This window comes from Durio zibethinus, chromosome 16, assembly GCF_047325235.1.
Source record: "Durio zibethinus cultivar Kanyao isolate XHJ-2024 chromosome 16, ASM4732523v1, whole genome shotgun sequence".
In the NCBI taxonomy this organism is placed as follows: Eukaryota; Viridiplantae; Streptophyta; class Magnoliopsida; order Malvales; family Malvaceae; genus Durio; species Durio zibethinus.
The window spans coordinates 24,319,466-24,335,084 of NC_143177.1; the positions used below are offsets into that span (position 1 = coordinate 24,319,466).

The following is a 15,619-nucleotide window of genomic DNA, read 5'->3' on the forward strand; positions in this document are numbered from 1 at the left end:
TTTGCTGAAACATCATTTTCAACGGTATTTACCTGGCTACCATTCAATTGCATCCATATCTTATACATTGTGTAGCATAGTTTTTCCCTTACAACTATCATAGATCCTTTGAGAAGCTTTCACTGTCCATTCTTTTGTCGACTTTCATATCCCTTCTTATCAAGGACATTAATAGCAAGCAAGTTCATTCTCATATCTGGAATGTGTCTGACATCCCTCAAAGTCAACATGCAACCTGTATTAGTTTGTACAACAATATCACCAATCCTAACAATCTGTGACACATTCTTGCTTTCCATCTTGGTACAACCAAAATCTCCTGCTTTATAAGTTGCAAACAACTCTCTCTTAGGAACACAATGATATGCCGCTCATGTATCAACTATCCACTCAATGCCAGGATCACTAACATGATTACAATCACAATGTGGACAAATCAAAGTAACTGAATCACTATTTGAATTCACTGCTGCAACATTACCATCATATGAATTCTTACCTTTCTCATATTTTCGCTCTTGCTTCAAGATTCTACAGTTTCGTTTTATATGACCCGTCTTACCACAATAGAAACATTTCACTTTACATCTAGATTTGGATCTATGTTTAGACTTACCACGACCTTTTGAGTCTTGACCCCTGTCGATGTTTCTACCCCTGTTCTCTGTGACCAGAGCATGATTCTCAGGATCTACATCTTTTCACCTTGCTTTTTCATTAAGCATATTATCTTTTATCATCTCCAATGTCATCTTATAATCAGGAGCTAAATTAAGAACAATTACAACTAGAGTATTCCAACTGTCTGGCAATGAACCCAAAAGAAATAACGCCTTCATTTCATCATCCATCTTAAGCTCTATAGTAGTCATCCGATTAAATATATCTTGAAAATTACTCAAGTGCTTTGTAACAGATCGTCCATCCCTGTACTGTAAAGTTGCAAGCTTTTTAACAAGCATAACTTTATTCATACCTGTTTTTCTCTCAAACAATGTTGTCAATTTTTCTCAAACAATGTGAGCATCTGATTCCTGCGCTACATGATGGAACACATTGATATCAACTCATTTTTTGATTGTAGCCAACGTCTTTCTACCTAGCTTCTTTCAGCTTTCATATTTCATATCTGCTGGTTTAATCGAATCACCCAATACTGGCTCATACAAATCTTTGCAGTATAGATGATCCTCCATCATAGGCTTCTAAATTTAATAATTCGATGCTGTCAATTTTATCATAAAACCTGTATCACCTTCCATGATCTCAAACAGAATTTACTTCTATCCTGAGCTGCTTCTGTATCGATGTCTCAAAATAACCTCCGCTCTGATACCACTTGTTGCACCTGAAGCAATAATCACAATAATACAGAAGCAATAGACAACAATCAATAATCAAAGACGCAGAAAAAATAAAGCACACCAAGATTTACGTGGAAAACTGTCCAGTGTAGAGGAAAAAAATCACGGACCACCAGAAAAATCTTCACTATCAAATAATAGGTATACGAAGTTCTTCTCTAGCTAAAACTAGAGCTAAACAACAACTAGAGAAAACAATTGGAGAAATCTCTTCAAATAAGTGACTCAACAAATACACCCTAGATTTGTTCCTACAGAGCTTCAAACTCGATCTTCACCGTTCAGAATGTAGAACTCTGAATCATAAACCTCCTAACAAGGTTTCAATTCAATCGGACCACGGATCGACTTCCGTTCAACCAACTCTCCCTTCTCCTTTTTCTCTCTGCTTTTTTTAGCTTTTTTTTTCTCTACTTGATTTTCGACACACACATAAAACAACCCCACTTCTTTTTTATTAAGTAGCTAGGGCTCTGTGTAAAATGAAAGATCAAGACCTATGATCTTTATTTGGTCCAAAATCACTTACATGAGTTGGACTCTATTTTCCTAACAATATGCTGAACAATGCAAAATAAAGTCTTGCAAGAATAATCTGGATCTCAGCTCCCCACACAATCATTTCTGGACTAGTCCACGTCATGCTTCAGCCAAAAATGAAGCAATAATAGATTACTCAAAAGATGAGCATGAAATACATTGCCAGGTGTTCTTGTATCAGCATCAGATTCACTATAATCCAGTCAAACCAGATAGCCAAGTTGAGTATCTCTGAAACTAAATCAGATGGCCAATAGATTTATGAAGGCAAGGAAGCCGGGCTTAAGCATTTACTGCTTGCTCAATTACACAAAAGCATTCAAACAAAGCATAGCAATGACCAATATACCTTAGTCAGGCAATGCAGTTCCTCGTTCAAGATTATTTTTTATTTCCAGTATGTATTTTCCAAAGGCCCTCCCAATCTTCTTGTTGAAATGCTCATTTCGATCATTGATTGAATCAATATCCTTCTCTTCATGAAACTTCCTCCTCCGGCTAAACGAATGGCGCTTTTCTTCCCAGTTCTTAAGTTCCTTCACCATCTTCTCAATCTTATCTTCTGAAATCTTAGGTGCCTGCAACCAAAGAAACACCGTTCAATAATTTGAACAGGTTGGAAAGCTACCAGGAAAGAAACCTGCAACCTTTTTCCCTCTATTTTGTTCAAATAGACCACACCTTTCCATATTTGAGGCTTGAAGCTTCTCGATAGAACTCTGCATCTGCTTCTTTCATTTTGTTATATTCTTCTGGTCAACATCAATGTTCTTTTTCCGCTTTTTGTATGCATTGTACAATGTCATTTGGTTGAAGACTGTCAAGTCCCTCCATAAAAAGACATAGGTAGACTCATTGACAGAGATAAAAACTCTTTTTTTTGGCCATATATATACAATTTTGAAATTCAACAATGCCATGCTTCAACAAAGATGATAATGGATTGAAAAAGTTTTATGGGCCTATAATATCAGAAGTGGGATATATGTATGTACAAAATAGGTACTAATACATGAAAGTTGAAGCAACAAAAAGAAGCGACAGAATGAACCATGAAACACAATAATGAAGTAACCAAGATAATGGAAGAAAAGGAAAATTGAATAGGTAGCAGTTTGAAGCATACCATCCCATCCAAATGCAGTAGGATCCTTTTCCCATTTCTTATATTTTGCCTCTGCTGCCTCTTGCTATCAAGCATATACGCTTTTGGCAAATCCAAACCATTAGCATCTATAAGTTTTCCTATCTTTTTCTTCCTTTCCTCGAGCCATTTTTGCTTAGAAATTCCTCTAGATTCTGGTGGAGCTTCCATTATTTTCTTTTAAGCCAACATTGCTGTTTGTTTGGCTTTTCTTGCCTCATTCTGGAAGCACATAATGCTTATTGATAATCAGTGTTTACTTTTAATGAAACTAAAAGTAAAGATAAAAGATGACTAAACAGAACAGCTTCTATTTGAAAGATTTAGCAAACTAATCATCTTTAGTCTCAACTCAAATAATTTTTTCTGCCTCCCTGTAAGTTTTGTGATGTCTCCTTCAATGTTCTCCTCAACAGGGTGGTCATTATCATCATCAGAATTTTCTTCTGGTTCTGGTGCTCCATGTTGCACATCTTGTTCTTGATAAGCAGCATCTGTAACAGGCTGGCCACGCACCTGTTGCACGTTTTCTTTTACATAGGAATTGAAAATGGATATATATTATTATTTGATCCGTTTGTATCAGATTTAGATAATTATAAATGAATAAGTAACGAATTAAGATAAAAAATTTACTATTTATAATGGATTTAAAATGGATGAAAAATATTTTTAGATATTTAATATTCGAATTTATTTAAATTTTAATAAATAGTAATGAATATTTTAATTTTATTTGATTTAAAATATATAAGTATGTAAAATATATAAAATTTTATATATTTAAAAAATTTCGAACCTTAAAAAATAATTTTTATTTATTAATTAATAATGAATTTGAATTTTAAATTAAATTTTTATTTATTTTATATTTTATCAAAAGATTTAAATAAATAAATATTTTAATGAATTTAGATAATTAAATGAATTCGAATTTAGAAAATAATATTAAATTTTTGTAAATATTTAAATAAATTTAAATATTATAAATATTAAATAGATTAAGATAAAGACAGACTTAAAAAAAAAAGCCAAAATCATATTTCATTAACATTTTTTTATATATTCGATAAAATCAAAAGAAAATTGTGAACAATTATATTTTATTCTTTTAGCGAGAAAATTAAGCAGAATTTTTATTGATGTAAAGCTTGCAATCATTAATTACCAAAATTAGGAGGCAATTGAAATTAATTAAAAAAATTATTGTTCAGTATTCACAAGTATCAAACTTGGCAATTCAGGCGATTATATTATATATCGTATAACATGAAATTTTCCTTCAGCGTGATTTCTCAGCAACCAAACAAGAGTTAAGTGAACCCCAAATAAACCCTAGAAAAAATTAACTACGGATGATAACAGCAAGGGAAATTCTGAAAAAACGATAAAGGAGGATTGAAAAGAGCGAGAAACGAATCTGATTACAGAAATTGGTTCGATCGCTTCATGTTTTCCCCTTTGGCTAGGGTTTTGGTTGGGTGTTGGAAAAAGGTCGGGTCGGGTGGATGGTAGTTTAACTTGGGTCAAGTTGGGACCGAACTACCGAAGCCGAAGGCACCAAAATCCCCTAAGCCCCAAATCCAATTGCTTAAAAAAATTACAATTACTAATAATTTAATTTTGAAATAAGATTTAAATTTATCATTTTCCTATTTAAAAAAAAAACATTTCACTAAACACACTGATAATAAAATTTACTATTTATTTTTTAATGAGTATAATTCTATCACTATAGTTATTACTTCTATTTAAAAACAAAAATTAATAATAAAAAAATTCATTAAAAATAATGAAACATTTTATTTTTTTATATTTAATAACCAAATTATAAATTTCAAAAACCAGTCTAATAATTTTAACATTTCTAATAAATCAACCTTTAATAAAAAGATCAATCTAACCATTCTCTTTATACTAATTTATTTTCATGCTTGATTTGAATGACAAACGATAAAAATTTTTTACTGCGTTATTACATCGTTTTATTGTGTATTATCCATTCTCAAATACTTTTAAAAAAATTCAAAAAAAAAAAAAACACCCAGGCTTGTGGCTAAGATCAAGGAGTCAAGGACTAATTGTCTTGACAGTTCAATTATTCCAGAAAAGCCTAATATCAGATTACATACTTTAAAACAAGTAACAAAGCCTAAGTATCAATTCCTCTACACAAACTACTTTCATGGCACTATCAAGTATCAAACAAAAAAGAAAATAACAACCCAGATTTCGTAATAGTAATGTTCTTGCTTTGCAAACGCCATTACAGGAGCTCATCTGCCAGAGATTTGCCCTGGAATTTTTCCATGATGGACGCTATGGATGAAATCGTTTTGTCCAATTGAGAACATTCATGCTCGATGTCATCCAAACGAGCCTTGGTTCCGGCAACTTGTTCCCGGGCATCATCAGCTTCTTTCTCTTTCTGAGCTAGATCTTCCATTTGAGATTCCAGTTCTTTCTTTACTGATTCTATAGAACGATCGTACTCGGTCTTTTTTGCTTCCAAAGCTTGGCCTTGATTAACAAGCTCAATGGCTTCCGAGATTTCATTGAGTAGAGTACGCAGCCAACTAACATCTATATGTACCGATTCTACATCCTTAAGAACAGCAAACATTTCTTTTAGTTTTGCTTTGGTCAATTGCTTAAATGAAGTGGAATGCAACTCTTGAACTACAGCACACAAGCACTCTAAATAATAAGCACGCATGGAAGCTGATTCCAACTGACAGTTAGCCGCTATATCTCCATACTTGTCAATGATTGACTGTAGAATCGAGGAGATACTGGCTTTCACATGGTGTTTTCCAACAGATACACAGGAATCAGATATAACAGATTCGACCTCGTCTTCATCATCACTCCCTTCTAGAGCTTGGACAATCCCTAAGAAACTAAAATTGGAGCTAATGGGATCTTCTCTCCCATCCTCAGTATTTGCATCTGAACTTGCCCTGGGGGAGTTTTGAATCTTCTTTGCTTCTTCGAATTTGGTTGGTGTATCACCAGGAGACTGTCAGAGAGGAGGACATGAGAGATGATTTACATGGATGTCGTGTCCAAGTGTAAGTGTGAGTGGTGTGAGTTCATCAGATAGAGAGAGAGAGAGAGAGGGACCAACCGTGATTTTCCCAGACATAGGCAATGATTGAGAGTATTGAATTTGTGGCTTGTCAAAAGATTGATCTCGGGAATGAATGGCCTCAGAGTGTTGCTCGGAAGAAGAAGAAGACCCACCATTCTCTGCTTCCATCTTCTTCCTGGAAAAATGAGACCGAGGTGACCTAGGATCACCCTGGTAAACTGCACCTATGGCAGGGGTATTCTCAAGTGCTCGAAGGGACTTCGACTGAGACTCAGATCCCTTCTTTTTCCTCCCAAAGCTTCTGGAAACATCAAGAATTTTGGAACCTACAATAACAAACACAGCAGTCCTTATATGCTATCACTGACACAGATAAAATAAGAGCAAAAGGAGGAAGATGGGTTACCGAATTTCTTTTTATCCTTTTCTTTTCGTCCCTTGCCTTCAGCAATCTTTTCCAAGCAATAAACACCACATTCATGAAAGGAATTCCCAGCATTAACGCAATCCGGATGTACTCTTCCATTCTCATCCATCTTTTCTCCTTGTTTAGCTTCAGTTTTGCCTCTGTAAAACTCATAACCAATTAGCACAAACCCAATTCATTGAAAATTTTCTCATGCAGTTTAATAGTAAGCACAAAGAATTCTTACAATGAACCAAGTCTTTGATCTTTTATCTCTAAACCAAAATTTCTTTCCAAATTTATAAACAGAACAAAAATTCAATCCATAAGTTACATAAACATAACTTGAAATTACATACACAGGTAACAAATATATTAAAATCTACTGAAACTATTTGAGATGAACAGCCAAATTTGACCAAAAGCTTTTGTTAATTTCAAAACCAGAATTCACTAGTCAAGACGAACAAAGAATGACCAAAAGAGTTCTATAAAAAAAAAAGAATGGACCAACAGAGTTAAAAGAAACTTTCTCTACGTTTTCCTACTCTTTCCCCCCTTCCAAACAGAGGATAGAAGTGCGAAAGAAACACATAAATAACAAAAAAAAAAAAAAAAGCGATGCAGCAACTTAGAAAAACATGTAGATAAATAAGATATAAGCAGTAGTAATGCACAAAATGAATTTGAGAAAAAGAAAAGGGTAGAATACCAGAAGGGAAGATAGAGATAGAGATAGAGAGAGAATCCAGAGGAGATGTGATCATAGACACAGATTTTATTGTTGAAAGTTTTTTATTTTTCTGTGTAATAAGTTTGACTAATGAACGTGTCTGAAAACTCAAAAAAAAGTCTTTGGGGTTGTCGTAGTTTGACCGTTGTGACTCACTGGAACTTGCTTGTCTTTATATCGCAAAATCAAACATTTTTTTACAATGGTGTCCCTCGTAATTACGAAATGCAATTTGACTTAAGCCATACATAAATTTCAGACACGTGTCCTACTCTGATTTTTTATGAAATCTATATATATATATATTTTATTTATGCTTGTTATTTGGTTGGCGGTGAAACTGCCGAATTTGTGGTCCCAATTTTACATATTTTTTTATATATTATTTTATGGATTACAAAGGCATATGCTTTGTAAGCCCAACTGAGTACTTTTTGTACCTAAGAGAGTCTGCCATTCTGGTTGCAAACACTGAGTTGAACCACTGAGTTATCGGTGCTATGATTTTCAGCGGCATAGCTCTTGTTCAAGCTTCTTATCACAAGCCTACCAACGATCATATCTGGTAAAAATCCTTCGTGAAAGCTCTCAGACTCACAATGGTATTTCTAATAACTCACCAGGTTAATGACTTCAAATGAAGCAGAAACTTAAATTACATAAGTTGTGTTACAGGCTTACAGCATCATATCTAATTATCTATAAGAACAAGAAATAGAAAAGAATCCAAAAGGACCAAAACCCTGGAGACATCTTTTATAACAGATCCATAAGGAGCTAACAGGTCAACAGAGATATTGAAATCCACCACAACACCCAGTTGCCCAGTTGAGTCTGAAGTGGCAACAACATAATCCCCATGTAAGAAACCACGATCAACAACAGTTCCATTCTTGATACTTTGAACTAGCTCAGTTTCATCCATCCAGAGCACTCGTATTTGATCACCTTGAAGATCAACACATAAGCATTTGATCAGTCTCATTAGAATTGCTATTGCTAACACCATCACTGCTTTCATCTTCACCATCCTTTTCATCATCATCATCTTCGTCATCTTCATCATCAGTCATGCTTCCATCTGAATCTGAGTCATCAGCAACTTCACTTGTATTACTCCTGACAAGTTACTGGAAGTCTTGGTTTGTTTACAAAGCAAGTTTCAAACAATCAAGCATTTTACTTCTAATTTACAAATCCTTTGTTCAACCTGACAATAATTTGAGGTTTTGCAATTCTTTTTTACTTGTTTCCTGCACCACAAGATAGCAAACTCAATATCAATGGAAGCATCTTAAACCAGTTCCTTCTACAATAGATAGTATAAATTATTAACTTCATACTCGTAAAATAAAATAAAACAAAAAGAATGAAATTAAAAAATAAAAATAAAAAATCAAAGGTGGTTAGCGTCCACGGAGCTATAATTTCAAGGATATGGTATAGATCGAGTGCCCATACCATATCTAACTACATTCGAGAACACCCGAAAACTTCTTATTCAATTAGCGCAAAAAACTGAGACTTCACTTCCAACAGTTAGAGAGAACAGAGCATCGAGGCAGAGCTTAGTGAAATCCAGAGAAAATGATCGTGTGTGTCACCGTCGTCGGCCATCAGGTACTCCCTACTCTTCCAACCGTTTTTCTTTCACGCATCACATCTTGATACGAAATCTTCTTTTCTTTTACCTGATGATCTGTTTTTCATCCATCATGATGGAACGAGCAGAACAATCCTCTTTACATACAGAGCTTCTCCGACGCCGATGATGCTCTCAAACTCCACCATATCGTCCATCGCTCCCTCGATGTCGTCGACGAGCGAGGTATTATCACTAATCTTTTAATCTAAGTTAGTATCTGGATCAGGTACATATAGGGAGAAAAATGTTAAAATATAATTTTTAATTCAAATTTCGTTTATGCTAATTTCGAATTACAGATTTTGAATATCTGATGTTTGATTATATTTAATTTTATATATTTATAGTGAATAATCTAAAAAAATCTGAGCCGACATTGAATGAAACCTGCTGAAAATTATGAAGTGTAAGAAGTTAATTTTACACTCCATTTTTTTTTTTTTTACATTTGATTTGAAATTCTCAACGTTGCTGTGATTTGTAATTATTGGAATATTGAACTTGTTGTCTATGGCTGTGTTATTTATGGTTGTTTGACTAACACAAAGGTGAAGTTCATTTTGGTGACGACAGATATAGATGTTAGAGATGCCGATGTCAGAAATGTAAGTGTCGCTGTACCCGATAATGAATTGGATTGTACGAATAAGGATTGTATCATAAGTCTATGAATCTATCATTTCTATTTTGATTCTTTATCCACTGGAGGTAGACAATGTTGATGTGCAATAATGCATGTTTCTAGTACTATCTTTATTTTCGCCTCTCCATCTTTAGTTTACCCTCATCAGAACTTTCAATACTATGGGTCTATAGCTATATCAATAAGTGAACCATTTTTCTATTTTAAGCCCTAGATGAAGTGTCTGGGAAGCGTGCTTGAACTAGTAGTGGCACTGAGTTTATCTTGGTAATGAATGAATGTTTAGCTGAGTTTTCTCGTTATATTCAGTCAAGAACTCTGCCTAGGCTTTAGACATTGCTACAGATGGATTACTAAGCTTTAGCCATATTCTTGATTAGTATAAGGCTATATATAGTCTTGGACAATGACAGTCCATGGAAGCAGTAAAGGGGAAATCTGGAGACGGGTAAATCATGAGTACATTCTCTTGATATATTTCTATCTGTTAGATTTACTGGTTGATCCTGATACACGTTTAGGACATATGAGTTAGACCTGCTTATATTGAAACCTGGAAAATTTTATTGGTTGTTTCTGCTGAAATCAAACGTATTTTAGCCATGCATATTTGTTGGTATCCTAGCTTGCGACTTTTTGTTCTGTTGTTGATTTTCCCATGTGGAATTCTATGTTTTTTTTTTATTGTTTCAGATGACCTGGTTGAGAGTTCCGTATAGAACTGTTGGTTTGGTTCTTCCATCCATGTCCACTAGATGATCTAGGTTGTTGCTACTGGATACTGCCCCTGCACCACCAACTGCACTCAAATTTCTAAGCATAAAATTGAGACCAATGTTTGAGTGTGTTGCTTTACCAGTGATTAGACAAATGGCTAATCCTTCCTGTAGCTTTTTATCTTTTTACTTTGAAAAAAAGAGGATATTATTGTCTATATTTTGAACAGATGCTGTAAATGTTATCATGGCATCTGGCTTGTTCTTGCTTTACAATTTTGCTGTATTTTATGTATAGTTTTGCGGGAGGTTCCATGCTGCATATGTTGATACCATCTCAAACCCATTTTACGTACCTGGTAAAATAATTACGTCCAGTACTTTTGCAGAAAGAGTGAGCACCATACTCCAGTCATTTGGGGTCAGTTCAGCTTGATGAAAGCTTCATATGGTGGATCAATTGCACTTTGCATGTCACTGAGTTAAAGCTCATCGTCATCTTCCTCGGCAATGTGCTTTGCAATCTCTTGCTCTTGTTGTTGTCTTTCTCTCCTCTTGTCAGCACTTTCTTTCTCCTTGTGTGAGTTTGGTGGGAACCAAAGTGCACAAACTGCCTCATTATGCATATTGAGGGAGAAAGCAATCCTAGAGTTGAAAGCCATTTGAGGCTTAGTTGTAGAGCAGATGTCTCCCGTCTCCTTTGACAGCATGCATCCATTTGCATGACCCAATGTTGATGTTGCATCAATTGCTCCATCTCTAATTGCCTTGGCTACCATGCTCATAGCATCGGCAACAGAGTCCAATCTAAGCTTCTTGGCAACATCAACGAGCGAGATGCGAGAATATGAGATACTTATCTTGCGTAGCTCACATTCGTCAGTTCAAAGTACGGCCTTAATGCCTTCTTCATGCCTTTCTTCTTAAACAGTCCTCTCAGGGATTTCTCCTAGCAGTAATTGAACGATGATTGCCAATTTGTTGCATCGAACCCGGAAACCAAGGGCCATGGCATGGGCTTACCTAGCAGCTTGGAGGAGACATGCTTTGGCATCTGTACATTGGGCCAATGTTTGGTGCTCCTTGATTTTGCCAAGGATGTTGGTTTTCCTGAGCCTGAACGCCATGTACGGGCCTGGGCCGTTTCCAATTTTGTTTTATCTTGTTCTAAATTTTGATTATGTAATTACAATAGCATAATCCACCAAGAACATTGTTTGTTCTAGCACGAGTCCATTATATGCATTATTTTATTTGGTTAATCATGCAAATTTTCATGCTTACTTTTTTTGGATTTATTTTTTATATTTTCTTGGTGATTTTCCCATATAATTAGGATGTGATCAGCTAGCAAACAACCAAGAAAAATATTCATGTTCTTTCCACGATGTTTCTTTGCCTACTTAATTTTGATCAATTATTTATCTAAAATCAAAGTTTAATTTAATTAATTCAAATAATGAGATGACATAAAACAAGTTTAAGATTTAAATTTTAAAACGTATAAATTTTTCATTTTTTGATGATTTAAAAAAAAATTAGCAGATTTTGACTAAGATTAATGATTGACAAATCAGACTAATCAATGGGGTGGGTTTGGCAGATAGGATTAGGAAAGTTTTGGGGGGACCTAAAATGCAGCCCCAAAAGATTGAAGAATCAATGGAATTTAGTGGGTAAAATAAATGTTCAAATTGAGGGAATGAACGTTTGAACTTTGAACCAAACAGTGATGAAACAGACAGGGAGGAGAAAAATTATGCAAATCATTCTCGGTTGAATATGGCTTAGAATGTGGATAAGATTCACTTTGGATTAACAAATTCATATCTGGGACAGATCGTTACTATCTCCTTCAAACGAAAGGAAGCTTCCTAAATAATGTATAAATTCAAAGTCATGGGTCAACTTGATGTAAAATTAACCTAATATATCTCTCTCAAGTCAATAACGAGGACTCCGTCAACAGACGGTTTATTTACAAGCTTTATTCCATAGTTGTTTTGGCAAAAAGATTCAAGAACGAAGACTGGAAACCAACAAAAAAAAATTAAAGAAAGCTGGAAATATAGCTTTCAATGTGGTCATCATCTTTGCAAATTCCAAGTGAGTGGTCAAAAAAAATGAAAAGGAAAGGAATATATTTTAACCCCAAAAACCAAGTGCCCCAAATAGAAACTACACTTCATAGTTGTTTTTTACAGTAAAGATTCAAATCAAAAGCTCTTACTAAGGAAGGCTTTTGCTAATATTATCTTTTAATAAATTTAAGATTCAAATTTTAATAATTACAATATTTTTTTATATTTTTAAATTACGACATTCTTCGATAAAATAAAAGAAAAAACAAAGTGATAGATGAATTTCATATTTTCAAACAAGAACTATTCTTAAGCAAAATTTTATAATTTAAACAGTTGAATTCCAAAATTTTGATATATAATAATAGGATAATAAATTTTATTTTCATCATCTTCCCTGTCAAAGAAGAGATGGTCCACTGCACTAATGTTACTACAAAACCTAGACTAAGTACATTACATTCAATTTTGAGAGTTGAAGATAGATTTGGTATTCGATATATTTGTATAATATAAAATAATAAATTTTATATATTTATATTATATTTTATATAAAAATTATATGATATAATTTATGTTAATATAAAAAAATAAAATATATTTTTTTATTATATTAAATTTATATATAATTATTATTAAAATTTTAAATTGTATCATTTTTATTTATTTTTATCATGTTTAAATTATCAGCCATAGCTGAGCGACATGACTTTTTAATTTAGATTTTACAATTTTTTTACTATCTGTATATTTGGATTTAACCTCAAAAGTGTTTCTGAAAGATATTGTAATGGTTGAACTTGAAAGTCCATGACCAAGTTCAATGTCAGCTCTTGACACCAGAAACCAGGAAAGTCGAAGGGTTAAAACAATAACAAGACCAACAATGCTATTATTTATTAATTGAATATTGAACTCTTAATTTCAATTATCATAATTTAATCTCGGTAATTTCAAATAAAAAAATAACCCATTGTTTGAGAAGAGATGACAAGTTTGCTGCCAATAGAGGATAAATACAGGGAAATGAAAATGAAATGACAATCTGTTTTCAATTTTTTTTTTCTGACGGATTTTAACTCTTTTATGCCATTGCTCTATCGCTCTCTTGCAGAGATAGAGCAGGCTAGTCATGATTCACGACAACAATGTGCTGGAATTTTGGAACACGCATTGGCCATGGAGAATCCATCAAATACAATGCATTGCATTCATATGCCTTTATCTTCGCCAACAACAATGATAGTCAATTCATCACTGCCCCTTCCTTTAAACCTCACAGTTAACAATACCATCACAGATGAAACACAAAGCTTCTTCTTTCTGAGCATTTGATGTGTATGGATGCAGAAATATTTATTCTTCTGGTGAAAATTTTAATCATTGAAACTAAAATTTCAACATTCAACCATAAGATCACGTGTTAGCTCTAATTCAGCTCTTTGAGCATATATAAACCAATCATTGAATAAAATGTTTGCAACGTGTTTGATTGTAAATTTTAAGGCTAAAAGATATTGACAGAATCTAATTATCGATGAGTTATTGCTGCAAAACATTCATATGTAGATGATCCAATCATGGATTATGAACTCCATTTAAATTGTCTTTGTCTACAGTAACGATTAGTAGTATCATTTTAGTCCAATAAGTAGAAGAGGACGGCCATTGCAAATAAAGTGGAATCAACCAAAGCTTGGATTTTGAATGAAGGCGAGCAGAAAATGATAAAATGGAAGAACCTTTTTAATGTAAAAAAAAAAAAGGGTCAATGGATTTATTATAGATTAAGCAAAAGATGGAAAGAAAATAAGAAATGAGAAGTTAGAACAAGGCAAAACCAGTGGTTCCACCTCCAACAATGGTGCACAAATCCACTAAAGAGAATAAAGAGCGAAGACCAAATGGACCCAACAGTAGTTCCACCATTGGAGACCTAACATTACACTGTTGGGTGGAGAATGGGTCCCTACCAAATTACCCAAAAACCAATAAATCAACCATTTCATATTTGATACTGATTTTATCATACACTACTTTATTTTTTTTTTTAATTTAGAGTAAGAGAAATTATCTTATCTTTAAGATAAACAAGCTGTCATCTTACAAAAAAATTTATAAATTTTTTGAAAATTTTCGAACTTACAAATTCGTTATCAATTAAAGATCGTAAAATCCGTTACCAACAAAAAATAGTGAGGTTTTGAATCTAAATGTTTTGTATCCGTACTATAAACTTCAATCATTTGCGTCGATCTCTTGGCTGCACTGCTCTCTTTAGTTGTCCACAATGCATGCTTTCCGGTGAGATGCTCTGAATTTCAAGATTAAAGCAAATGTTCATTTTCATATGATGATATTCTATAAAGGGTTGCGACTTAATCTTGATTGACGAAATTGTTTTGGAAAATTCTCTTCGAAATATGAAATTTTGGAGCTTGGAATTGAAGTTATGGTACATAGGCATAATTGGATTAAGGAAAACAAAGTATCCACTATGGATGGATGGACGGAGTAGGATCGATCCACCACAAGATTCCCTAAAGAACCTATCTAAGCCATTCTTTTTTTGCCAATTTTATAGGGATATGGGAATTCATTCCCTTTGGGTTTTTTTTTTAAAATTTTTTATTTTATTATTTATTTAATTAAAAAAAATTATATGTATAAATTTTTTTGAATCTATAATCTTTAAATGTCAACTTTTTTAGTTACATTAAAAGAATAAAGCCTTAACACAAGTAAAAAGAAATGGGAAGTCTGATTCAAAACCAAACCTTTAATGTCTCCTTAAATATTTTTAACTACTAGATCAAGGGCTCGAGAAAGATTAATTGATTCAAGAAATAATTGATATTCATTTCCCTTGATATTGGAATCTAAAACTGACCTTTAAAATGTTCATATATTCATCTTAATGTTAGTGTTATGGGTCGATACTTAAGCTTTGAACTTGCACGATTTCGAGACTCAAACATCCACTCATCTAACGTTTCAGATCAACTTACCTGCCACGGTTCACACTCTTGTAAAGTATTGTCCACTTTAATCTTCTGAACTCACGGTTTCATCCTATAAAAGATGACTCACAAGGAAGAGAAGGTATAAACTCTTTTATACCCCAATAACCTTCATTTTATATTCGATGTAGGATTCATGACTTCTCCTTAGGTCCGTGACATTCTCCCTTACCTAACCTCGTAACACCCTCATCACGGAGGCTGACCACCCTGCCTACCTCTCTCGAGACACTTGA

General features: G+C 33.6%; 1 protein-coding gene and 3 pseudogenes across 4 annotated transcripts; all 4 read right to left on the bottom strand.

Annotated features, from left to right (window-relative positions):
• Positions 1–1,930: 1,930 nt before the first annotated feature.
• LOC111298417 (pre-mRNA-splicing factor SYF2-like) lies at positions 1,931–3,347 on the bottom strand (annotated as a pseudogene). The gene is made up of 3 exons (XR_016328799.1): positions 3,031–3,347; positions 2,586–2,721; positions 1,931–2,482 (listed from the first exon to the last, which is right to left on the bottom strand). The product of XR_016328799.1 is annotated as a pre-mRNA-splicing factor SYF2-like (transcript).
• Positions 3,348–5,098: 1,751 nt separating this feature from the next.
• LOC111297998 (uncharacterized) lies at positions 5,099–7,420 on the bottom strand. 2 transcript variants are annotated; one of them, XM_022892665.2, is made up of 4 exons: positions 7,258–7,420; positions 6,546–6,706; positions 6,176–6,465; positions 5,099–6,067 (listed from the first exon to the last, which is right to left on the bottom strand). In XM_022892665.2, the coding sequence occupies exons 2-4, from the start codon at positions 6,673–6,675 to the stop codon at positions 5,315–5,317; spliced, it is 1,173 nt and encodes a 390-aa protein (XP_022748400.2). In that variant the 5' UTR covers positions 6,676–6,706; positions 7,258–7,420; the 3' UTR covers positions 5,099–5,314. The 2 variants fall into 2 exon arrangements, with proteins under 2 accessions (XP_022748400.2, XP_022748410.2); XM_022892675.2 differs by lacking the exon at positions 7,258–7,420 and adding an exon at positions 6,793–7,107.
• Positions 7,421–7,857: 437 nt separating this feature from the next.
• LOC111298018 (putative ubiquitin-conjugating enzyme E2 23 pseudogene) lies at positions 7,858–9,021 on the bottom strand (annotated as a pseudogene). The gene is made up of 2 exons (XR_016328800.1): positions 8,740–9,021; positions 7,858–8,531 (listed from the first exon to the last, which is right to left on the bottom strand). The product of XR_016328800.1 is annotated as a putative ubiquitin-conjugating enzyme E2 23 pseudogene (transcript).
• A 1,605-nt stretch (positions 9,022–10,626) lies between these two features.
• On the bottom strand, positions 10,627–11,207 carry LOC111298418 (putative 26S proteasome non-ATPase regulatory subunit 3 pseudogene; annotated as a pseudogene).
• Positions 11,208–15,619: the final 4,412 nt, after the last annotated feature.